This window comes from Arachis hypogaea, chromosome 13, assembly GCF_003086295.3.
Source record: "Arachis hypogaea cultivar Tifrunner chromosome 13, arahy.Tifrunner.gnm2.J5K5, whole genome shotgun sequence".
In the NCBI taxonomy this organism is placed as follows: domain Eukaryota; kingdom Viridiplantae; phylum Streptophyta; class Magnoliopsida; order Fabales; family Fabaceae; genus Arachis; species Arachis hypogaea.
In genome coordinates this window covers 39,287,362-39,314,741 of record NC_092048.1, presented here as the reverse complement: position 1 = coordinate 39,314,741, position 27,380 = coordinate 39,287,362, and the positions used below count along the sequence as shown (strand labels likewise).

The following is a 27,380-nucleotide window of genomic DNA, read 5'->3' as shown; positions in this document are numbered from 1 at the left end:
TCAAGAGCATTGAATTCAAGATGAGAGAGCTTCGACATAATAAAAATTTGTTACCTGAGTCTTCCTAAAAATTTGATCAGAGTCTCGTGCTGATAATGTGTTGTAAAATAAATAATTGATGAAGATATAATAAATATAAAGTAAATAAGTATAAATAGAAGACTCTAGTTTTGATATTCACTAATATAATTATCTCACTATAATAATAGAAACTTATATATTTACTACTCTTATATATTACTAGCGTATGAAAGAGGGAGGAGAAAAATTTAATATAAAGAGAGGGAGAAGATTTTATTGCTGTGTGTATGTTACGTGAGGATTCGTCCTCTATTTATACATACAAATATTCAACCATTCAACCTTTCATTAACTTTTAATTTGTCTTGAAAAACTATTCATTCAGTATAGGAAAAGTTAGCTGCCCAATCTCATAAATGGGCATTCAATTTGTTTTTATCACAACAATATATAATTTTTCGAGATTTTTTTTCTCTTGATTATTTGATAAAGTGTGATCTTTTAATGTTTAAAGGAAAAAAATTTTTATTACACTAAGTTCAAAGGTGATTGATTGATTGATAAAATTTTATTTTAATTGGCAAAATATATTTTCAGCACACGTGGAAAAAACAAGAAATGGATCATTTTAATTTTTTCTCCTTAATGGTTTGGTAAAGTGTGATCTTTTACTTTACATTCTTTAAGTATGAATTGTTAGGAAATTATTTTAATTTTTTAATTTGTTTGTGGGCAATACATATATTAATTATAATAACAAATTATGCTATTTCAAATTAAATGACTTATATAATGATGATCTCATTTATTGTTATAAATGCTAACTTGAATAAGTCATTATTACTTTTGATTTATAATTAAATGAGAATAAAACCAGATATTATCTTTTCTTCTTTAGATAATTATCTTTTGGATTTTAGATATATTATCTTTTGGACTTTAGATACTATTTTATTTGGGCTTTAGGGTTTAATGGGTGCCATGCTCAAATACAAATAGCCTTCAGGGTTTCGGTCCCCAACATACCAAAGCCACCTTTGTTGCTCTTTCCCCATCAGAAGAGTCACAATTCAGCTGCCTAGGAATACAGAAGGCTTTGGTTGAGGAAGATCGAAAGAACCAAGATCCAAACTCTTCCGATCGTATGATTCATGTTTATGAATTTAGGTACGCTTCCGCATTCAAGTATTTCCTTTCTTAACGATTTAACATAAATAATCTTTGGGCTGAGAAAATTTCAACAAGTGGTATCAGAGCCGTCTATGATTAAATCATTAAGAAATTATAAATCTTACTTTATTTTAAAGTTTGGAAGGATACCGTGGAGATTATCCTCTGTTGTATGGATCTAGATATAGCTCTTCGAGAGGAGAATCCCACTTTCACTCCGAAAAATCTCAATGAGGTTAAAATAGAGAAGTGGGAGAGATCCAATCGAATGAGCATTATGATCATGAAACGCTCAATTCCTGAGGCGTTTCGGGGCTCAATTACTGAGGATAAAGATGCCAAATAGTTCCTAAAGGATGTTGAAAAATTCTTTACTAAGAATGAAAAGGCGGAGGCAAGTGATGACAAGTCATCTTAGCCTAGTTTTACTAGTCTTTTTCTTCATTTTTATTAGAAGTTATGCACTTTCTTGCATTGTAAGTAAGTAATTTGGAATGGAATTGCATGGTTTCTTTGAATCAATCAACCACTATTTAATTGATACTAAATCATGAGGTTTAAGCTAAATTTAATTGATTTTTATTGATTTATAAACCTTGTGAATTTGGTGATACTTTGATGGGTTGTTTTGATTAATTGTAGGTGAAGAAAAAGAAGAAAATAAGAAAGCGTGGCTCAAGGAAGAAAAGAGTGTGGCAAAGGAAATTAAGAAGTGTGGCGCAACAAGGAAGGGAAGCCACGAATAATTGTCCAAGAGCGCAACAATGGACCAAGGAAACAAGGCTCAATGCTCTGCTTCTTGGGAGCATTATCGGGCTTCCACCAAAATAAATCAAAGGAAATTGTTTGCCAAATGCTCTCCCCAAGGATCGAACCAAGCACCTAAGGGGGAGTGGGGAGCGCTCCTTGCAAGAAAAATAAGCCAAAATTGGCCAAAATGCTCCCAGCAAGTCTCGAACAAAGAGGCTTCCCTAACAAAGCAAGGAAGCTGCGCTCTCAGCACCACTTGAGCGCTACCCTGATGATGTCCAAGACTTGGCACGCGAAATATTTCAAGGGACCAAGGCAAGGCCCAACACAAGCCACAATGCTCCGCTCCCCACAAGAGCGGAGCGCTATCCTGATTGTCTCACAGCCTTGGCACACAACAAAGGAGCCCCAAGACAAGCTTCAATGCTCCGCTCCCCACAAGAGCAGAGCATCCTCCTGGGAGCAATTTTCACATGGGCTAAATATTCAATCAAAAATCTAATTAAATTTAAATCTTCACCAAATTAAAAAGCCCACCCAAATTCTAAAATTCAAGAATAGAAAGTGTATAAATAGGAGCTAGTTTGATTTAATTAGGACCTCTAGACTTTTACTTTGAAATTTTCTTTGCACTTTCATTTTCATTTTTTGAGCTTTTACTTTTGAATTTAGATCTTAGAGAATTAGGAAGGAGAATTGATCTCTCTTCTTCTTTGTTCTTGCTTGAGCACTCTTTACTTTTCATCTTGGATCTTGGGTGAAGAATTGAAGAACTTCTATTTCAATCTCACCTTGAGATCTCTTGCTTTAATTTTCTGCATAATTGAATTTCAATTTCTGTTTACTGCTTCATCTTCTACTCTTCTGCAATTTACTTTTTCATTTTCTTTTGCAATTGTTCTTGTTGGATCAAGGAAGAATTTGAGATCTAGACTTGTTTTCTAGTCTCTTCCACTCCTGAGATCTTCAACCCTCTTTTCGATTGCTGCAAATTAAGCATCAGTCACTTTCTGGTTTATTCCTCAAAGCATTTTACTCTTCTGTTTGAGATATACTTCAATTCAATTCATATTTTGCCTTTCCGCTTAATGCAATTTACTTGTTCTTGTTTAAATTCTGCAATCCCAATTCCCAATTCCTTTTATGATTCAAGCAATTTACATTTCTTGCACTTTAAGCTTCAGCCATTTGTATTTCTTGCAATCTAAGTTTCTGCACTCTATATTACTTGCACTTTAAGATTTAGCTTCTTTACTTTCTTGCTCTTTAATTTACTGCAATTCTTCCCTCCCCCTTTACATTTCAAGCAATTTAGTTTCTGCCAATTACAAACCACTCAACCAAAACTTGATTCGCTTGACTAAATCAACCACTAAACTAAAATTACTCAATCCTTCAATCCCTGTGGGATCGACCTCACTCATGTGAGTTATTATTACTTGATGCGACCCGGTACACTTGTCAGTGAGTTTTGTGTTGGATCGTTTTCCACACATCAGCAAGTAGTCTTTTGAGCAAACTTGTCTCCATGAGGTATAAAGGTAAAGGGAACATAAGGGAGTACATTATGAAAATGTCTCATCTTGCTTCAAAATTGAAAGCACTAAAGTTAGAGTTGTCTGAAGATTTACTCGTGCATTTCATTTTGATTTCCCTTCCTGCACACTTTGGGCAATTCAAAGTGAGTTATAACACTCTGAAGGACACTTGGTCCTTAAATGAGCTAATATCTCATTGTGTGCAAGAAGAAGAGAGGCTACAGCAAGATAAGACTGAAAGTGCTCACATGGCTTCATCTTCTCAGTATAAAAGAAAGTGTGATACTACTGCGGATGCGCCTTCTCAGTAGAAAAAGGCTAAGAAACAAGATCAAGTTTTAACCTATTTCTTCTATAAGAAGGTGGGACACATGAAGAATGATTGTACCAAATATGCCACCTGGCGTGTAAAGAAGGGTATAATTTTTACTTTCATTTGTTTTGAGACTAGTTTAAGTTATGCACCTGTTGAAACTTTGTGGGTAGATTCTGCTGCTACTACTCATGTAAGTGTTACTATGCAAGGTTCCCTGTGGAACCGACTTCCAAGTGATGCTAAAAAATACATCTATGTGGAAGATGGCAATATAGTTGTAGTCGAAGCTATAGAAACATTTAGATTATGTTCCACAAGTGAATTTTACTTGGATTTATTAGAGACATTTTATGTACCGTCATTTAAACGGAATTTGATTTCTGTTTCTCGTTTGGATAAATCAGGTTATTTTTGTTCGTTCGGAGACAATAAAGTCAGTCTCTTCTATAATTCGAATAATATTTGCTCTGGTCATTTGGTGGATAATCTATATAGGTTTGACTTAAATTCCTATAATAATGAAATACTGCAAACGGGTACAAAATGAAAACTAAATGAGAATTCGGCATCATTATGGCACAAACGCCTAGGTCACATCTCTAAACAGAGAATTCAGATGCTCGTGTCGGATGGAATTCTTGGACCCATAAATTTTGCGGACTTTGAAGTCTGCATTTAGTGCATAAAGGGGAAAAGGACAAACGAAAGGAAATTAGGTGCTGATAGAGCTAAAGATGTCTTAGAACTGATACATACCAATATATGTGGCCCGTTCCCTACTGTCTCTTGGAAAGGACAACGGTACTTTATTATGTTCATAGATGATTACTCTCGTTATGGGTATCTATATTTAATTCATGAAAAGTCTCAAGCCTTGGATGTTTTCAAGTCTTTCAAAGCTGAAGTTGAACTTCAACTTGGAAAGAAAATTAAAGCTGTCAAATCTGATCGTGGTGGTGAATACTACGGAAGGTATAACGGTTCAGGTGAGCAACGTCCTGGGCTTTTTACTCTTTTCCTAGAGGAGTGTGGTATTATTTCGCAATACACCATGCCAGGCAAACCTAGCATGAATGGTGTTCTAGAGCGAAGGAACCGAACTCTTAAGGACATGGTGAGAAGTATGATTAGTCATTCTTCCTTACCTGAATCACTCTAGGAAGAAGCCTTAAAGACTGCAGTGTACATACTTAATAGGGTGCCAAGCAAAGCAGTTAAGAAAACCCCTTATGAAATTTGGACTAGAAAAAAGGCCCAGTATAAAGCATTTGCATCTTTGGGGATGTCCAGCTGAGGCGCAACCTTATAGGCCGCATGAAAGAAAATTGGACTTAAGGACAATTAGCTGTTACTTTATTGGTTACGCTGAGCGTTCACGGGGGTACAAGTTTTACAATCCTGCATCAAGGTCTATTTTTGAAACGGGAAATGCGGGATTTCTTGAGGATGCTGAGTTTGAGGGAAGGAAATATTAGGAATGTTGCTTTTGATGAAGATTCTGAAACTGACAATGACCAGGTCATTGTGCCTATTGTTGTTCAAGATGCAGTTATAGTATAAGAGCAAAATGAGAATCCTACTGTAGATCCAGTTACAGTACAAGAGAACAATGAGAATACTGCTGTTGCTCAAGATACTGCTACAACACAGGAAAATAATGAGAATCCTCCTCAACCCCAACCCATATAGCAAGCTCAACAACCTCAAGAAGTGTCATTAAGGAGATCCAACAGAGAAAGGAGAAAATCCATCTATGGACTCAAACAAGCTTCCCGTCAATGGTATCACATGTTTAATCAAGTCATTATCTCATATGGTTTTGAGGTAAATATAATAGATGAATGTGTATACCGCAAGTTCAGTGGGAGTAAATACTTTTTTTTTGGTCTTATATGTTGATGACGTTTTACTTGCTAGTAGCGATATAGGTTTGTTACATGAAACTAAGAAATTTCTATCGAACAAATTCGAAATGAAAGATCTGGGTGATGCCTCTTTTGTATTAGGAATCGAGATACTAAGAGATCGCTCTCAAGGTATTCTTAGATCATCACAAAAGAACTATATCGACAACATTTTAAGTAGATATGGCATGAAAAGTTGTAGACCAATGGACACACCCGTAGCTAAAGGAGACAAGTTCAATCTCAAAATAATGCCCTAAAAAAATGATCTTGAGAGGACAGCAATGTGTAAGACCCAGGACTTTGAAAAGTCTTTTTATGATCAAGTCTCAAATCATATAGTTATTTACAGCCTCAATTTCAGAAATTATTTTATTAAAGATAATTAAGGCAAGTTTTGATTTATTGGATTTGAGATAAGTTATGATTATTATCCAATTTTATAATTATTGGATTATTTTCTATATTTAAAGTATAAGGTTGATAGTTATGAAATAATAAGGATTTTTATATGATTTGGATTAGATAAGTAATATTTTAAATATTATTACTGCTATTTTGGAAAATGAAGAAATTAAGTATATTACTTCTAATTATTTGATTTGGACATTTTATTTGAAAATAATTTGCGAAAGCGATGAACAAATAGTATTTTCTATATATAATTAGGGTTGGATTTAATTGAGTTTCAATTACTATATTATTCCCAATTTTATGTGAAATTACTATAATGCCCCTAACCCTAATTTTTCTAAACCCATTCCCTTCCATCCTTCCTCCACGCTGCGCAGCCCAACCCCTTTCCTCACTGCCTTTGCTGCGCAGCAACAACAACAATCACACACACAGTTTCCTTTGTTCTCCAAGAAAGAAAGAAACAAAGAGAAAGAGAGATCTGAGGGGGAAGGAGGCCACGTTGCTGCCGCTGCTACCAATCCGCGCCGTCAGGGTCGTCCCATCCACGGAGCCTGAGTCGCGCCGTGTCACTGAGAGGAGAAGGAGATCCGGAAGGGAGGAAGAGCACCGGGGAAGCAGCAGCTCACAGGCCAGCCGCATTCTACCACCACGTTCGGCTCCTCGCCGTCGCGCTACCGATTTGCCGCCGATCCAGTCATCCACGCCGTCGTCCTTGCCGCGAGTCCAGCGCCGTCGTTGCTATCTTTGCACGAGGAGAGGTAGAGGCTAGCAGTGGAGGGCGGCACATGAGAGGGAGTTCGTGCCTCACCACCGTCACCCAATGGGGCCACGGACTGCGCCGGTCGCCGCCGCGTCGCGTCGAGGAGGAAGACTGAGACTGAGCGCCGCTGGGAGGGAGGACGACGCGAGCTGGAGGTCCGGTCGCCGTGGTGCTATGGAGCAGACGGAACCGCGCCACGCTGTTGGGGTTCTCACTGTCGCCGGAAAGGAATTCAGATCCGCCGCTGCCGGAGCTTCTAGCCGAGCCTCAACCGTCGGGAACACCGCTGCCGCCACCGAGCTCCACTGCCGATAAGGCTTTTAAGTTGAGTTTCCCTTCTGTTGAGTTTCCCGGAACTTCATTGTCGCTGCGTGTGGTTCAGATCGCCGCTGCTGCTTGGGGCTGACTGCCGGGTTGCCGCCGAACCGGTTCAGAGACCGCCGCTGTTTCGGTTCAACCGTTCCTTCTTCGGTTCGGTAAGCGTTTCAATTTGAAAGCCCTTTCGTTATTGTTCTGTTATCTCACGCTGAGGTTTGTGGCGTTAATTGCTATAAGATTGAGTTTCGGTTGTTGTATGTTGCGATTAGAGTTGTTGAGACTGTTACAAAAGCAGCTTGGAGCCGAGGTTTTGGTTGCCGGTGATTTCGAGTTGAGGCGGAAAGGACTCTGTGAGACGTTTGGGTTATGGATTTGCATTTTGAGGTAGGGGCGCTTTCCAAAAACTATGTTTTATGTATTGGAATTATTACATATGGATACTGATGTGAGATATTGTGTATTTGGTGATTGTATCTGTCTTATGTATTATTTGACTGACTCGAATGATTATGGATGTTGGTTTGGCAGAATTGTTGTGCGGCTTTGTGAAATGTAATGTTTTAAAGTTGATTCTTTAAAGATTTGAAATCTGAGTTTAATCCGCTGAGGATTGATTTGATTTGAGTTAATTGTTTTGATGATTTACAAAGTCGAATGCACTTTTGAATTCAGCCTGGTTTACTTTAATTGATTTGGTTTTGGACAAATGATTTGTTATTGAGCCGTTTCTTTAAAGCTTTAGAAATGAGTTAAATCGGTTGATATTGAGTTGATTTTTGAAATGGTTTCCTTGAGATATGCCACTGAGGCGACTGTTGAATTTAGCTTGCTTTTGAATTGATTTCTGGTTTTGAGCTGTTGAAAAGGAATGAGAAACGGTTTAGTTGGGACCCGAACCGGGTGGCAAAAGTCCAAGTTTTAGGGGAGGTGCTGCCGAAATTTCTACAAAATCCTACACTTGTTTGTAAGTTGTTTAAAAAGGGTTGGATTTGAGAAATTGTATTATTTGATTTATTAAGAGAATATTTATGTTTTCAAGCTTAATTTATTTAATGAACTTTATGCGTTGAGTTCGGCTTATTTAGAAATGAACTATTTGTACAGTTTGAATCACTGAAGGAAAGAATGACGCTCTAATATTGATTTCAATATAAAAAGGAGCTTTTAGTGATTTTAAAAGAATCTATACTTTTGATTGAGTAATCAAGTTTGATGCTTTTTGGAAGAGTTAGAAAAATGGGTTCCAAAAAGAAACCTGAAAGTGGTTTGATTCCAATGAACCGGTTCCGTTTCAAATGAGTTGATTTTTGGACCGGGTTGGAACTTGTGATTTTGTATGATCGGTTTCATAATAAAGCCAGTTTTATTTACTTGAACCGAGAATCTATGATTTTAAGAGTTTCAATGAATGTTAAGGAATTTATATAAGTTGACCTTCCCTAAAGACTTGGGACTCTGGCGAGGAACTTTTGTTATAAAATTCTATTGTTGGATGGGTGATTTTGAATGTTCCCAAAATGAATCTTTAACTTTCCATGGTTTTGGAAGTTTTGAAAAGAGAATGCCGAGAGTGGCTTTGTTTTAAAAAGGGAACTCACTTTTAGAAAATTTGGCTTATGAGCCTGAGATGATTTGAGAAATGAGATCTTTAAAGCCAAGGCTAAAAAGAGTTAAAATTTGATTTCAAAGTGAAATGGCTTGAGAAAAGTGATTTATGGCTTAAATGCCAGTTTTATGAAATTGATGATGTTGGATGGTGGAAGTGCTGTTTTATTATGGGCCGGAGTGGCTATGTATGATTATGAACATTGACTGGTTTTGGATTGAACCGTGAGCCGGAATGGCTGTGTATGATATTGATTTATGGCTGATTGTCAAATGAATAATGGGCCGTAAGGCTGACTATGAATTATGAATTTAAGCCGAATTGCTGAGATGGATGTTGATCCATGGCTGGGACTGAATGAATATATGTTTGAGATACCTGGGCAGTAGCAAGGGTTGTGGTTCGTCCCACTTGCTCCAGGTCAGAGAATGTGACGCCTGGGTAGTAGCGGTAGTAGTGGTGAATCCACTCGCTCCAGGTTGAGCTTTTAAACACCCGCCTGGGTAGTAGCCGCAGTAGTGGTTATTCCACTGGCTCTGGGTTGAGCGGGTAGTAGCAAGGGGGTTGTAGCTCAAACTTACTTGCTCCGCGATGGGTGTTTCTGTCCATGGTTAGCTACCAGGACATGTCGGGTTGGCTATATAACCGACAGATGATATCATCAGCCACTAGGGACAGGCATGCATCATATGCATTTGTGTGACTTTGGTTGGGTGTGCATATTATACTTGGTTTGCCTATGTGATTAACTGCTAATTGTTCTACTTGCTGTAACTGTTGTTTGTGCTTGAACTTCCTATCTGTGTTTGCAACTGGGACTCTGTTGGATTGTGGTGATTTGGTTGATGGTTGGATTGTTTGGGCCTAGGGCCGTGGTTGGATTGTTTGGGCCTAGGGCCGTGGTTGGAATGAGATGAACCGATGGTTGGTTTCAGTTTTATGTTTCTGATTTGGAATAAAATATGAAATGCTATTTTGTTTCAGCATAGATAAACCGTTTTGAAAGACTTTTGAGTTTTTGAGAATTGAATGGTTCCTCTTTCAGAAAAGATTTCCGACTTTACTTTTATTGTAAACCGATGTTTTTGAAAAGAGGTATGAGACGGTTATTAATCACTGGTACGGTTTATCTTCAAGTATCCTATTACAGTAATTCCCAAAAACCCTCTACTGAGAACCCTTTCGAGGATGATGTTCTCACCCCCCTACATTTTTTCCCTTTCAGGATGTGGACGCAGAAGTTACGAAGAGCTTATTTAATTGTTGTTGTGATGCTCTGTATTGTTTTAGTTATGATTTACTGCACCCTCGCCTTTATCTTGATATAATCTGTAAGAGGGATAGGAATTGTATTGGATTATGTTTGTAATATTATTTCTATATATTTATGTATATATATGGATGTACTCTTTATGTGTTTTTGTAAGTTGTATGGTATGTATGGGTGTACGCTGTATCGCAAAAGTATTTTTGGGAGCGGTTTTGTGGTTTAAAGTTTTAAACAGGCTCATATTTTAATATTAAGTAGTATAAGTGTCGTCGTAATGTCCGAGCTATCAGAGTCGCGCAGCCGGAAGTGTGAACTTTGGTAGTTAGGGTGTTACATTATGGTATCATAGCAGTTCTTCCTGTAGAGCCTGAGGAATGGACTGGCTATGCTTCAGTTGCATACTCTGAGTGTCTGTCATGTATTAGGTCTTGTCGAATGATGAGAATTAGAGCTTTATGCACATGACGGTCTATTGATTAATGCTGTTAGTCTTGCATTGCATGATTCTTGGTATTAAGTTTGGCCGGCTTAATACTAGTGAATTATGTATATGAAAGCACTGATGGGTTATCATAGATAGTATACGAGTTTTGAGTAAAGCGAATCGCGGGTTTTGGGAATGTTGGAAATTATTTCTCGAGGCTATTCAGTTGTGTGTCTTGAATCCTGTTTGAGTCAACCTGTTCTTTCATATCCTAACTTGAAGTTCTTGTTTGCTATTCCTTTCGAAAAGTAGTTTGATTTTTCAACTCTATTCCTCTATCCATATGCATTCTTGTTTGATCTCAATTGCATATACTTGTTTGGGATCCTTGTTGCATCTGTCTTTCTCTGTTTGAGTTCTTCCTGATTCCCATATACCTTGATATAGCTTTGAACTTGCCTTAATGCGCTGTGCCTTTTAACTCCAAATTCCGAGTCCATTCTTTGAGAAATTGTTGATTCAGTTTTACTCTTATTTGACAGTGATCGCAGCCAAATTTTGAGATTTTTATAAAAAATTGCTGTTGAATAGACATATACTTATCTATATATGAAACTTTGAAGATTTCTTACACAATTTAACAACTACTTATTTCTAATACCTCGCTCGTGTTTTCACTGGTTTGCAAAACTACATTTACCTTAAAATTAAATTGCCTTCTAGTAGTTCTACTATAGCTCCAATGCACATCTTCATTTGATTATGTATTTGAATATTTTTCAAAATTTTGAAAGGAAAGGATTTACCACTTTTGTCTCGTTTGAGTTTCGTTTGATAAGCTTTACTTAACTTATTTTGAAATGAGTTTGGTTTAGCATGCTTCATGGTTTATGCCATTGTTGTTCTTTTGAAAATGTTGGACTCATAGCTTTCCTCTTATGAACGGACTCGTTCCTTCTTAAGCTTTTCTCCTCTATGAAGATCATACGTGACTCTATCTTTAACTAATCTTTTACATCTTGAAAACATTACCATTGATCTTGGTTTGTCCTCTCTTGTGGATCTCATCCTTATGTGAGTCAGTTTGATTCGTTTTAATTTAGTGCATTATTTATTCTCCCATTATTTCTACAAGAGTTTTTAGTCAAAGATTTATCATTGGGAAATTACAAATGATTGAGTTATCTTTTTCTATGACTTTTGTATTCTTTTGGTTCAATTGAAAGCTTATTTGATGCCCCATGCCTAGTGGATCTTGTTTGAACTATTTAAGATCCTTTCTTGCAAGGCTTGACTCATTTTTAGTACATCTTAAACTTCTTGAATGTTCTTCTGAGATGGTGATTTCAAGAAACACTTTTGGAGTCTTGTTTTGAACTTTCAAAGGAATTTTGAATTCTCTTTGGAAGAATACTAGACGGAATTTATTTTCTGTTGTTTGATTGAGATTGAAACCATTGTCCACTTTTGACGAAATTAATTTAAAGTTGGCATGTGCTATTTTAAATGAGGTTTTGGAGAACTTCCTTGTTTAGTGGAAATCGGTTTGTTTGTAACGCACCACCTATTTCCTTACCAGATTGTGTGCAAATTTTTACCTTGGAGTTTCTTTTCTAAAAGGAGTTTAATTTTCTCTTTCATCCTTGCTACGAATGTTATACACGCTTGTTTGAATATGAACTTTGAGAATTTTTGAACAAGCCTTTGATTTCTCTCCCGAGTTTTATGAACTGCTTTTGGTTAAGTTGTGCATCTAATTATCTTTCTAAAATATTTGAAGAAATATTTTAGCTTTTAACCAAACTCGTGTGCACCTTGTTTTTAGAACTCGACAAAATCTATTTCAACATGAACTTGCATTAAAGCAAAGCCACGATTATGCTTTTGTTACTCTCTTGAAGAATGTTGTTAATTAACCTTTCTTTTAGATTGCGAAATGGTTTTTCCGCAAGTTTCGGTTCCTTTATGAACAATGTATTTGGAAGTACTTTTAATCTTGCTCTTGAGTTTTGTGAGCTTTGTCTTGGGTTTGATATTCCTTTTTGTAAACCTCCTACTTCTTCGACTCAACTTGAATTTGTTTTGAACTAAGGCGCTGGTTCTCTTCTAATTGGTTCTATTGGATTTCTTGGATCCAAGTGTTTTCTTTGGAGTTGTCAATCGATTTATTTCTAGCAAACTCCTTTGCTTGGACATCTTTGTCTATCCGGAGATTGGATACATTCTCTCGAATCTATGAGTATTACCCTTGACAATAGTCTCTCCGTTCTAAATCTGGTATCCTTCTGAGTAGACTCGAGACTTGTTTTGATATCACGTGCAACTTGTAGACGTAGTAACGCGATGCGTTAGTTCTTTAAGACGTGATACGTGTATATGGAAGGTGAAACGGTAGGTGTACCATGTTATGAGTTGTGGATGTTTTGTTCCATGCTAACGGGTTTGCGGTTGTTAGGCTTATGATTGGCCATGAGGTTGTAAAATGATTGGTGGAGTTGGGAGGTTGAGGTTCTGAAGTAAGAACGAGATTTGTCGGCGAACGTTGTGGCCGTTGTTTTATTACCAACCTGCTTTGGTAGCCTTTATGTCACATTGATACCGCCTTGTTTTGTGAACGCCTATCTTGGTTTGCACCCTATTTTGTTACCTCAAGTTTTTGTAAAAGTCTTGAGATTATGTGACCTTGTGCATTGAGCCTACCTTGTAACGTTTGCTTTGCAATCACACTCCTACCTTTGCACCCTTATGCATATGACAATCAAAGTATTTGAAAATCGTATATATGATTATATTTTGAGATACTTTTACTTCTTCCTTAAATGTGTTCAAAGGTGAACTGTTATGGAATTTCTTTCATTTTGTATCAATTTTCGAGGGCGAAAATTTTTATAAGGTGGGTAGAATGTAAGACCCAGGACTTTGAAAAGTCTTTTTATGATCAAGTCTCAAATCATATAGTTATTTACAGCCTCAATTTCAGAAATTATTTTATTAAAGATAATTAAGGCAAGTTTTGATTTATTGGATTTGAGATAAGTTATGATTATTATCCAATTTTATAATTATTGGATTATTTTCTATATTTAAAGTATAAGGTTGATAGTTATGAAATAATAAGGATTTTTATATGATTTGGATTAGATAAGTAATATTTTAAATATTATTACTGCTATTTTGGAAAATGAAGAAATTAAGTATATTACTTCTAATTATTTGATTTGGACATTTTATTTGAAAATAATTTGCGAAAGCGATGAACAAATAGTATTTTCTATATATAATTAGGGTTGGATTTAATTGAGTTTCAATTACTATATTATTCCCAATTTTATGTGAAATTACTATAATGCCCCTAACCCTAATTTTTCTAAACCCATTCCCTTCCATCCTTCCTCCACGCTGCGCAGCCCAACCCCTTTCCTCACTTTCTTTGCTGCGCAGCAACAACAACAATGACACACACAGTTTCCTTTGTTCTCCAAGAAAGAAAGAAACAAAGAGAAAGAGAGATCTGAGGGGGAAGGAGGCCACGTTGCTGCCGCTGCTACCAATCCGCGCCGTCAGGGTCGTCCCATCCACGGAGCCTGAGTCGCGCCGTGTCACTGAGAGAAGAAGGAGATCTGGAAGGGAGGAAGAGCACCGGGGAAGCAGCAGCTCACAGGCCAGCCGCATTCTACCACCACGTTCGGCTCCTCGCCGTCGCGCTACCGATTTGCCGCCGATCCAGTCATCCACGCTGTCGTCCTTGCCGCGAGTCCAGCGCCGTCGTTGCTATCTTTGCACGAGGAGAGGTAGAGGCTAGCAGTGGAGGGCGGCACATGAGAGGGAGTTCGTGCCTCACCACCGTCACCCAATGGGGCCACGGACTGCGCCGGTCGCCGCCGCGTCGCGTCGAGGAGGAAGACTGAGACTGAGCGCCGCTGGGAGGGAGGACGACGCGAGCTGGAGGTCCGGTCGCCGTGGTGCTATGGAGCAGACAGAACCGCGCCACGCTGTTGGGGTTCTCACTGTCGCCGGAAAGGAATTCAGATCCGCCGCTGCCGGAGCTTCTAGCCGAGCCTCAACCGCCGGGAACGCCGCTGCCGCCACCGAGCTCCACTACCGATAAGGCTTTTAAGTTGAGTTTCCCTTCTGTTGAGTTTCCCGGAACTTCATTGTCGCTGCGTGTGGTTCAGATCGCCGCTGCTGCTTGGGGCTGACTGCCGGGTTGCCGCCGAACCGGTTCAGAGACCGCCGCTGTTTTGGTTCAACCGTTCCTTCTTCGGTTCGGTAAGCGTTTCAATTTGAAAGCCCTTTCGTTATTGTTCTGTTATCTCACGCTGAGGTTTGTGGCGTTAATTGCTATAAGATTGAGTTTCGGTTGTTGTATGTTGCGATTAGAGTTGTTGAGACTGTTACAAAAGCGGCTTGGAGCCGAGGTTTTGGTTGCCGGTGATTTCGAGTTGAGGCGGAAAGGACTCTGTGAGACGTTTGGGTTATGGATTTGCATTTTGAGGTAGGGGCGCTTTCCAAAAACTATGTTTTATGTATTGGAATTATTACATATGGATACTGATGTGAGATATTGTGTATTTGGTGATTGTATCTGTCTTATGTATTATTTGACTGACTCGAATGATTATGGATGTTGGTTTGGCTGAATTGTTGTGCGGCTTTGTGAAATGTAATGTTTTAAAGTTGATTCTTTAAAGATTTGAAATCTGAGTTTAATCCGCTGAGGATTGATTTGATTTGAGTTAATTGTTTTGATGATTTACAAAGTCGAATGCACTTTTGAATTCAGCCTGGTTTACTTTAATTGATTTGGTTTTGGACAAATGATTTGTTATTGAGACGTTTCTTTAAAGCTTTAGAAATGAGTTAAATCGGTTGATATTGAGTTGATTTTTGAAATGGTTTCCTTGAGATATGCCACTGAGGCGACTGTTGAATTTAGCTTGCTTTTGAATTGATTTCTGGTTTTGAGCTGTTGAAAAGGAATGAGAAACGGTTTAGTTGGGACCCGAACCGGGTGGCAAAAGTCCAAGTTTTAGGGGAGGTGCTGCCGAAATTTCTACAAAATCCTACACTTGTTTGTAAGTTGTTTAAAAAGGGTTGGATTTGAGAAATTATATTATTTGATTTATTAAGAGAATATTTATGTTTTCAAGCTTAATTTATTTAATGAACTTTATGCGTTGAGTTTGGCTTATTTAGAAATGAACTATTTGTACAGTTTGAATCACTGAAGGAAAGAATGACGCTCTAATATTGATTTCAATATAAAAAGGAGCTTTTAGTGATTTTAAAAGAATCTATACTTTTGATTGAGTAATCAAGTTTGATGCATTTTGGAAGAGTTAGAAAAATGGGTTCCAAAAAGAAACCTGAAAGTGGTTTGATTCCAATGAACCGGTTCCGTTTCAAATGAGTTGATTTTTGGACCGGGTTGGAACTTGTGATTTTGTATGATCGGTTTCATAATAAAGCCAGTTTTATTTACTTGAACCGAGAATCTATGATTTTAAGAGTTTCAATGAATGTTAAGGAATTTATATAAGTTGACCTTCCCTAAAGACTTGGGACTCTGGCGAGGAACTTTTGTTATAAAATTCTATTGTTGGATGGGTGATTTTGAATGTTCCCAAAATGAATCTTTAACTTTCCATGGTTTTGGAAGTTTTGAAAAGAGAATGCCGAGAGTGGCTTTGTTTTAAAAAGGGAACTCACTTTTAGAAAATTTGGCTTATGAGCCTGAGATGATTTGAGAAATGAGATCTTTAAAGCCAAGGCTAAAAAGAGTTAAAATTTGATTTCAAAGTGAAATGGCTTGAGAAAAGTGATTTATGGCTTAAATGCCAGTTTTATGAAATTGATGATGTTGGATGGTGGAAGTGCTGTTTTATTATGGGCCGGAGTGGCTATGTATGATTATGAACATTGATTGGTTTTGGATTGAACCGTGAGCCGGAATGGCTGTGTATGATATTGATTTATGGCTGATTGTCGAATGAATTATGGGCCGTAAGGCTGACTATGAATTATGAATTTAAGCCGGATTGCTGAGATGGATGTTGATCCATGGCTGGGACTGAATGAATATATGTTTGAGATACCTGGGCAGTAGCAAGGGTTGTGGTTCGTCCCACTTGCTCCAGGTCAGAGAATGTGACGCCTGGGTAGTAGCGGTAGTAGTGGTGAATCCACTCGCTCCAGGTTGAGCTTTTAAACACCCGCCTGGGTAGTAGCCGCAGTAGTGGTTATTCCACTGGCTCTGGGTTGAGCGGGTAGTAGCAAGGGGGTTGTAGCTCAAACTTACTTGCTCCGCGATGGGTGTTTCTGTCCATGGTTAGCTACCAGGACGTGTCGGGTTGGCTATATAACCGACAGATGATATCATCAGCCACTAGGGACAGGCATGCATCATATGCATTTGTGTGACTTTGGTTGGGTGTGCATATTATACTTGGTTTGCCTATGTGATTAACTGCTAATTGTTCTACTTGCTGTAACTGTTGTTTGTGCTTGAACTTCCTATCTGTGTTTGCAACTGGGACTCTGTTGGATTGTGGTGATTTGGTTGATGGTTGGATTGTTTGGGCCTAGGGCCGTGGTTGGATTGTTTGGGCCTAGGGCCGTGGTTGGAATGAGATGAACCGATGGTTGGTTTCAGTTTTATGTTTCTGATTTGGAATAAAATATGAAATGCTATTTTGTTTCAGCATAGATAAACCGTTTTGAAAGACTTTTGAGTTTTTGAGAATTGAATGGTTCCTCTTTCAGAAAAGATTTCCGACTTTACTTTTATTGTAAACCGATGTTTTTGAAAAGAGGTATGAGACGGTTATTAATCACTGGTACGGTTTATCTTCAAGTATCCTATTACAGTAATTCCCAAAAACCCTCTACTGAGAACCCTTTCGAGGATGATGTTCTCACCCCCCTACATTTTTCCCCTTTCAGGATGTGGACGCAGAAGTTACGAAGAGCTTATTTAATTGTTGTTGTGATGCTCTGTATTGTTTTAGTTATGATTTACTGCACCCTTGCCTTTATCTTGATATAATCTGTAAGAGGGATAGGAATTGTATTGGATTATGTTTGTAATATTATTTATATATATTTATGTATATATATGGATGTACTCTTTATGTGTTTTTGTAAGTTGTATGGTATGTATGGGTGTACGTTGTATTGCAAAAGTATTTTTGGGAGCGGTTTTGCGGTTTAAAGTTTTAAACAGGCTCATATTTTAATATTAAGTAGTATAAGTGTCGTCGTAATGTCCGAGCTATCAGAGTCGCGCAGCCGGAAGTGTGAACTTTGGTAGTTAGGGTGTTACACAATGCATGATAAATCTTATACATCAGTACTAGGGAGCTTAATGTATGCTCAAGTCTACACACCTCATTAGGTACTTTGATTCTGATTTCATGGTATATGGTTGTGAAACTTTGTCACTGAGCTTTGTATAGTAGATGACATTGAAATGTCATTAAAGATATTTTGTGACAATAAATTAGCATTACTATTCTCCAACAACAATAAGAGCTTGACAAAATCGAAGCATATAGACATCAAGTTCTTAGTTGTCAAGGAGAAAGTTTAAGAAAAAAAAAACAGATTTCCATAGGACATATAGGAACAGAGTATATGCTAACAGATCCACTACCAAAGGATTGATCCCTAAAGTCTTTCATGAGCATACTGCTCGGATGGGTGTCAATATTTGTGATGCCTTGATTTAGTGGGAGTTTTTGCTATATGTTCTATAACAGATATTGAATTATTTTTCTGCATAATTAAGTTGATGGTTTATTTCATGTTATGTGAAATGTTCATTTTGCAATATTTGTATTGTTTTTTATCTCAATAAAGTTTTAAAGTTGGACCAGCTGGAAATAGACATGCATGAGATCACTTGGCATGTAATTTTCATATTACTCATCCAAATTTGATCTATGTCGTTGAGTATATTAGGATGGTGATTGTCATGGTTTAGTCACGATATTAATGTGATAAAAGCTACGGTAGTTCCATATCTAATGTATGAGATGGACCAGATTGTTAAAGTAATGAGAGAAGTAGCATTCAGATGCGTGCATAAAGTTTATAAGATGTGATTATGTTAAGAAAGAATATATGTATAGCCCAAGTGGGAGATTGTAAGGAAATTATTTTAATTTCCTAATTTGTTTGTGGGAAATACATATATTAATTATAATCACAAATTATGCTATTTCAAATTAAATGACTTATATAATGATGATCTCATTTATTGTTATAAATGCTAAATTGAATAAGTCATTATTACTTTTGATTTGGAATTAAATGAGAATAAAACTAGATATTATCTTTTGTTCTTTAGATAATTATCTTTTGGATTTTAGATATATTATCTTTTGGACTTTAGATATTATTTTATTTGGGTTTTAGGGTTTAAGGGTGCCATGCTCAAATATAAATAGGCTTTCAGGGTTTCGGTCCCCGACATACCAAAGCCGCCTTTGTTGCTCTTTCCCCATCAAAAGAGTCACAATTCAGCCGCTTAGGAATACAGAAGGCTTTGGTTGAGGAAGATCGAAAGAACCAAGATCCAAACTCTTCCGATCGTATGATTCATGTTTATGAATTCATGTACGCTTCCGCATTCAAGTATTTCCTTTCTTAACGATTTAACATAGATAATATTTGGGCTGAGAAAATTTCAACATGAACAAAAAAAAGAGTTAATAGTAAAATTAGTTTCTAAAAGATAAGTCATTTTTTAAATTTGTCCCTAAAAGATTTTTTCAATCAAATTGGTCCTTCAAAGATTACGAATTAATCATATCTATCCTTCAATTACTCCACTCACAATTTTCATCAACGATTGATGATGTGAAATGTTAACTGATAGCATACATGACACATAACATGTTCAATTGAACGTTGACTAAATATATTTATGAAAATCTATCAATTTAGTCACTAGGTTATATTGGAAATATGATTTTTGTAATTGAAAAAAATGACTAAATTAATAAATTTTCATAAACATATTTGGTCAATATGCAATTAGACATATCAGGTATTAGATATGTTATCAATTAATGTTTTACAACATCAATCTTTGAAGAAAATTGTTAATGGAGTGATTGGATGACAAATATGATTAATTTGTAATATTTGAATGACCAATTTAATTAAAAAAATATTTTAGAGATAAATTTAAAGAATATCTTATCTTTCAAAGACTAATTTGACTATTAATCCAAAAAAATATATAAAAAAATATTAAATAATAAAATATCATATTTTATTAAATAATTGAGAGAAAAAATATAAAAAGATCCATTCCTACTTTTTTTTATGTGTACACTGCAAACATATTTTGCTAATTAAAACAAAATTTAATCAACCATCAAATCACCTTTGATCTTGGTGTAGTAGAAACTTTTTCTTTTTCCAATCACTCTACACCTCTTAAATCTTATTTAGTATCAAATTAGGTGCATATTTTACAATCTAATATATATATATATATATATATATATATATATATATATATATATATATATATATATATATATATATATATAAATAAGGAATCCGAAGAAATTTAGTGCATAACTTTTTTTCTAAAATATTTTTTCAAATATTCATCATAAAAAAATTAGTTATTATTTATAAAATTTGAACACAAAGACTCTTAATAGAAAACAATTTTGCTATGTTACTAAAAGTATTTTTGTCAATTTTTATCAACTCTTATTTATAATTGTGTTTAATGGAAGTGTCTTTGTGGATATGTCTAATAAAAATATCTTTTTTATGGCTGTGTCTAATGAAAATATCTTTATAGATATATTTTCTGGATGTGTCTCTTTATACATATATTTAAAATATAATAAATTAACAGATAATATATTAGTACCCTATATTTTTTAATAAAAAAATATGATACTTTCCCTCTTAACCATCAATGTTTATTACTGATACTAGTATAATATGGATTTCACACATTGTCAAATAGCACCAAAAAAATGAGTAATTTCATTAAAAAAAAATTACAAAAATGATTTGTTTTCATGAAATGACTTGGTGGTTGAGCTTATTTACTACTTACTAGTTACTACATACTTTTGCTTTTGTTTTTGGTATTATACACATGACACATAGATGATATCCCTTTCCTTCATCAAAATCCGAAGTGAAATATGTCACAAAAATGTGAAGAAAAAGTATAGATAGACAATAAAAATATTAAATAATATAAATAATAAATGTATTGAATATTTAATTTGTTAGATGTACGGATAATTATTCTAATATTAAGATTTAAATGAATAATTTAGAGGTGTAATATATTTTTATTTTATTAAATCAATTTTAGAATCTATTATTTATATTGTTTACAAAAGTCATTATCTATCTGACAAAGGCCATTAAATTAACAAGTAACATTGACAAATGGCAAAGAAGTCACAATCCTTTCAGTTAGGTTGCTTTTGTTTGTTCTTGTTTATCATTAATGCATGGAGCATCTTAGGCTTTAGCACATAAGAGTGCCACTCTTTATCTGTTTTATTGCTTATTATTTGGGTCCCAATTAATCTTATTGTGTGTTGGGTTTTTTTCAAGCTGAGTCCGCAGCACGTTGCATACTTGAATAGTAACACTAATGTTTCTCATATCTTTAACAAAAAATTAGTTATAAGAATGTGATGCCACAAATTAAAAGAAAGCCAAACAAAACTTATTACAAAAAAAAAAGTATTTTTATTATGCATTTGTTTATAAATATATATTATTTAATTTATTTTAATATATATATATATATATATTATATTATATTTTAATGTATATTCTGTATAAATAACTAATTTAATAAGAGTAAAGTGTCGTTTTTGTCTCCAACGTTTGGGGTAAATCTTATTTGTGTCCCTAACATTTAAATCATCCTATTTGTATCCCTAACGTTTGTAAAAGTGATTCAATGTTATCCTGCCGTCAATTACACATCATGAACGCTTTAGTTTGAGTTTTAAAAATCTCTTTTTGAAGTTAGAATACAAATATCTGGGATAGAATCGATGATCCACTCCGAAAAATAGCTCATCAAAAGTTGAAACTAATTCCTACAACATTTACATAATTCACTTTTCTAGGACATAATTGAATCTAAACACAAATAATGGAGATAATATTAAAATCGAACACATCCAAGTGAGACCTAATTGAGAATGAATACATCCAAGTGAAAATAATTGAAAAATATAATCTAATTTGTTAGTATAATTGATAGTAGGATAACATTGAATCACTTTTATAAACGTTAGGGATACAAATAGGATGATTTAAACGTTAGGGATACAAATAGGACTTTTTCCAAACGTTGGGGACAAAAACAATACTTTACTCATTTAATAATTATTTTTTATGTGTATACAGATGCTAATGTTAATAATTTTATAAATCAGTAATTTACGTATTTCTAGTCATTGCCAAAAATCTTAAATTCGGATTAGAGACTTCCAATTCTTAAATCACCAATATAAATGGAGTAATTTACGTATTTCTAGTCATTGCCAATAATCTTAAATTCTGATTTGGGACTTTCAATTCTTAAATCACCAATATAAATGGAATCAGAGTGTTTTTGTTGTGATGATTAAAATTGGAGATCCAAATTTTATAAATTTTATGAACAATTATGTTTTTTTTTTATCAAAAAACAAACTAACTGTTAATACAATTAATTAATAAAATTTTTTAATAATTATAATACTATCTAGATTAATTTCTATATTAATAAATTAGATCACAAATAGAATAAAAATTCCAATAACTAATACTATAGCTAATCATTTAATTAATGTGAATAAATTAATTCAAATTATATATATATACACCAATAACATATAATTTTTTAGGTAAATCACATATTTAAATAAAATAAAATTTAAAATTATCCAAATACAATAAATGAGAATTAGTTACATATAGATAAACAGCTAAATAGAGATGGAAATGTTTACTGGACAATGCCTCTGGTATCTAAAAAAATCAACCTTAGCAAGTTTTTCTAAGTCTGGGTACCTTAGCTCGGCTTGTTGTAGCAATTTGCTGATGAACTAATGGCATTATAAGATACAGATAAGTAAATTTTTAATGGTATACCTGGTCTAGGTTTCTGTAAGATCGGCAGAGATGTTAACAGCCTTTTTAGTGCTTGGAATGCTACTTCGCATTCATCACTCCATCTGAAAGCATGTTCCTTTTTCAAGAGCTTGAAAAAGTGGCGAGAATGATTAAATAGAGCCGGTAGGAATCTCGCCAGCATTGCTAGTCGGCCTGTAAGTTGTTGTACCTCCTTGATTGTCCTCGGGCTTTGCATGTCTAGTATAACTCGGCACTTCTCTAGATTTGCCTCGATTCCCCTGGAGGTCAGCATAAAGCCAAGGAATTTTTCTCTTTGTACCCCGAAGGCACATTTTTCGGGGTTTAGGCGTATATTGTGGTGTCGTAGTTGGGTGAATATCTCTTCAAGGTTAGTGCCGTGTTGGATTCTGTTGGCTGTCTTCACCACCATGTTGTCGACATAAACTTCTATGTTCCTGCCTAGTTGCTTGGCGAATGCCTTATCCATCAGGTTTTGATATGTAGCCCCTGCATTTTTTAGTCCAAAAGGCATAACTTTATAACAATAGTTTTCGTATTCTGTTATGAAAGTCGTTTTATCTTGGTCATTAGGGTACATTAAGATTTGGTTATAACCGAATAGGCATCCATAAAGCTTAGAAAATCGTACCCAGAGGCATTGTCTACCAACTTATATATGCATGGTAGGGGATAGGCATCCTTAGGGCATGCCTTATTCAAGTTTGTGAAATCTACACACATACGCCACTTACTTGAAGCTTTTCTTACCATTACGACATTTGATAGCCATGTAAATATGAGTTCCCTATTAAAGCCAGCTTCTAAGAGATTTTGGGTCTCTTCCAGTGAAGCAAGTTTCTTGTCATTTCCTAGTTGTCATTTTCTTTGTACTATAGGTCTGACTGCAGGGTTGATCTGCAGTTTGTGACATATAAAGCTCGGATCGATGCCAGACATGTCTGTAGGAGTCCATGCAAACAGATCTGCATTGGCATGTAGGATAGTGGTGATCTGTGTCTTGATTTCTGTAGTCAGAAAAGAACTTATGTAAGTGAACTTATTTTCATCATTGCCAAGTACTACCTTTTCAAGTTCGTTGGTTGGCTTTGGTCTCTCTCGAAAATCTTCTCTAGGGTTAAGTTCTGCTAGCTATGGTACGTCTTGGATGTTGCACATAGGTCGGTCATTTTGTTGTTTGGTTGTTTGTGGGTTCTTGAGACTTGCGTTATAGCAAGCTTATGCCTCTTTTAGATCGAAATGGATAGTTGCCACCTGGTTATCCTGCACATGGAACTTAACGCACAAGTGAATAGTGGATATAATAGCGTCGAATGAATTTAAAGAAGGTCTACCCAAGATGATGTTATATGGACTGGTACATTCGACTATTAGGTATTGGATATCTTTTGTTTTTGATAGTGGTGGTTCGCCTAGTGTTGTCTTGAGCCAAATGTAGCTGATCACGGGGACCCTCTTGCCCGAGAATCCCGCCAACTCTCCTGCAGACAGTTGTATATACTTTTCACTCAACTTCATTTTCTTGAAATTGGAGAGAAATAAGACATCGGCGCTGCTACCTGGGTCGAGGAGTACTTTTCTTACCAGCAGCTCCCCGACCTGAATTGAGATTACCACCGGATCGTCCAGGTTTGCCGAGGAAGCTTGATAGTCTGATTGTTCAAAGGAAATAGTCGGTGCTGTGGCGTTGGGTGCTACTTTGGAAAGGGCTCCTTCCACCACCAGCATCGCTCGGTAAGTCCTTTTTCGGGCTGAGTTAGACAAGCCTCTACCAGAGAATCCTCCTGAGATACAGTTTATGACCCCCTCGTTTGAGGAGATGGATTTGTTTTTTCTTGTGGGTTTTTTGCAACATCGTCATGAGCATTACTTGTTCTCGGGCGTCCTTGCATGCGCTCATCGATGTATTTGTCCAGTAACCCTTGTCTGGCCAGTCTTTCTTAGCTAAAAAATCAACCAAAAAATTAACAAAAAAAATCAGGGTTTGGATACTTTTGTCACACGGAACCCATCTTTCATAGGTACAACATTAATTTTCTTAATTTATGAGTATTTTTGTCAACGTTCGTAAACTTCATAGGTACTTTTATTAGTTTTTTCTTTTTCCTATTAAAAAGATCTTTACGAACGATTATTATAATTGCAACTAAAATATTTTAATAATAAAGTATAAGATGACTAGTATCGATAAATATATTACTGACTATTTTTATTGTCGTTAAAAAATAAAATAAATGTCACTAAAAATAATTTTTCATATATAATACATGTAACTAATATGTGTGTGCTCTTAAAATATAAAAATTACTAATTGAGTTTTTTTTATGAAAAATGTACATAATTTAAATTTTTAATATATTTATTAAAAATTTAAATTTTTTAATAATAATAAGAATTGTTTTAACATGGGCCATAATTATATTGACGAGTGTAAGTATATGTCATACTTATTATAATTAATAGGTTTTTGTGTCTTGTAACTTGTAAATATATAGTTCGTAGGTTAGAAGTTAGTATATACTTTTCTTTTGGTAGAGATAATTGAAGTCATTTTTCAATGACAGGCTAATATATTATAAACAGGCTATTCCTTATGGAACACCCTTATTATTAGGTTAGACCATTTGTGCAAACTATTGAGCTGTTTAGCATTTCAACAATCCAGCAACATATACACTTTCCCATATAGTAGTTGTAATAATAACTACTTCAATTTCTTTCTTTCTTTTTAATTTTTAATACTCAAATAGAATTAAATATTCAAATAATCATAATTGATTATAATAGATTTATGTCGTAATAAAATTGACTAAATTTCTATAATAATTTCTGAGATTTACGGTTTTCATTATTTTTAGTCTTTTAAATTAAAAATTTATTATAATAGTATTTGATATTCAATTTTAGGTATCATATTGATTTCTATACCACGTTAGATACATGGCTAAATAATATTTGTTTGTTTTAATTTGGTACTTAAACAAGATAAAAACGAGATCATTTTTGAAGAATGAAAGAAGATAACACGATTTGCACATCTTATTCTTCATCTTCACGTTTTATCTTGTTTATTAAGTGCCAAACAAAACGACGCTGTTTAACCCTGTATTTAGGGTGGTAAGTCAGAACTAGTTTAACACTTTGTTTGCTGATTCGGTGCTAAAAAAAGTTTAATGATTAATATAATGCCTAGAACTGAATCTCGAAGACCAAAATAATGAATTTTAGTTTTAAAAAACTAAAATATTAAAAGTCATAAATTTGAAATATTATTTTAGAGATTTAGTCTAATAAAATTATATATATATATATATATATATATATATATATATATATATATATATATATATTTCTTTTTATATGATCCGTCAAATGAATATTTTGATGAAATGGTCAAATTATTCTTCTTATTATAAATTTGTGTATTACTATTTTCTTTGTAAAGAACCCACCACCAACAATCCCATTTCATATATATATACTACTCTTTAATTATCATATATGTCCACATTTAAGATATGATTATTAGAACCCATCCGTCTCAAGTCTTATCAAATTATTCTTTATATTCCATTTCAAATTAAAATCCACCTCTTTCTTATGTGCCATGATTTCAATTCTAATTTCTAACCAGTATTTGTTTTCCACCTTTTTTTTTTCGTCTTTCTTGTTAGGTACTAGATAAATTACACAGCAAAATATAGAGATGAAAAATTAGAAATTTATATAAAATATAAAAATAATTGAATAATTTTTTTTGAGAATTACAACTTCTCGTTATCACAAGGAGACTACAATAACACTCTCTCTTGACAAAAGGAGAATACACTTCTCTATGCATATATAGGAGAAAACTACTCAAAGAAATATTATATTATTCTATCTAGATGACTTGATTGAAATGAATTAAAGAAAAACTCAATTTATAGGTGAGTCTCTTCAATATGAACCATCCGTCAATTAGAGGTATATAATTCTTCTCTTTTTCAACCATTAAAATCCTAAGGTTATAAACTAAGATTATTTATTATCTTTCATTTTATTTAGTTATTATTTATTTATTTATTTTCTAAAATTAGCTTTACTAATTTTTACAATCTCCCACTTAAAGCTAATTTTGATAAATTTTCAAAATTCATGTTGCTCATGTATTCCATAGGCCGTATGAGGATCTACACCATTCAAACTTTTCTGTGTTGATTGGTTTTGTCATGGCATCTGCTAGGTTATCTTTAGTGTGAATCTTCTGCATATCAACACTTCTTTCTTCTACTACTTCCCGAACAAAGTGATATTGTACTCCAATGTGTTTTGTTCTTGAATGAAAGGCAGGATTCCTTGCAATGTGCAAGGCACTCTAACTGTCACAATACACAAAAATCTTCTATTGTTTGTGCCCGAGTTCTTCTATCAACCTTTGGATCCAAATAGCTTCCTTGCATTCTTGTGTAGCTGCCATATATTCAGCTTCTGTAGTAGATAAAGCTACAACAGTCTGTAATTTAGATAGCCAGCTCACAGCTCCTCCTGCAAGTGTAAACACATAGCCTGTAGTAGATTTTCGTTTATCAAGATCACCTGCAAAGTCTGATTCGACATATCTATTGACAATGAATTTTGATCCTCCAAAAGATAATGCAACATTCGAGGTCCCTTTGATGTAGCTCAAGATCCTCTTAACAACATTCCAATGCTCTTTACCCGAATCTGCATAAATCGACTTACCACCGCAACTGTTTGAGCAA

The 27,380-nt window shown here is 35.0% G+C and overlaps 1 protein-coding gene across 1 annotated transcript; it reads right to left on the bottom strand.

Annotated features, from left to right (window-relative positions):
• Nucleotides 1-23,853: 23,853 nt before the first annotated feature.
• Nucleotides 23,854-24,363, bottom strand: LOC112733699 (uncharacterized). Its single transcript, XM_025782742.1, has one exon. It carries the CDS (start codon nt 24,361-24,363, stop codon nt 23,854-23,856), a length of 510 nt encoding a protein of 169 aa, XP_025638527.1.
• Between the last annotated feature and the right edge of the window lie 3,017 nt (nt 24,364-27,380).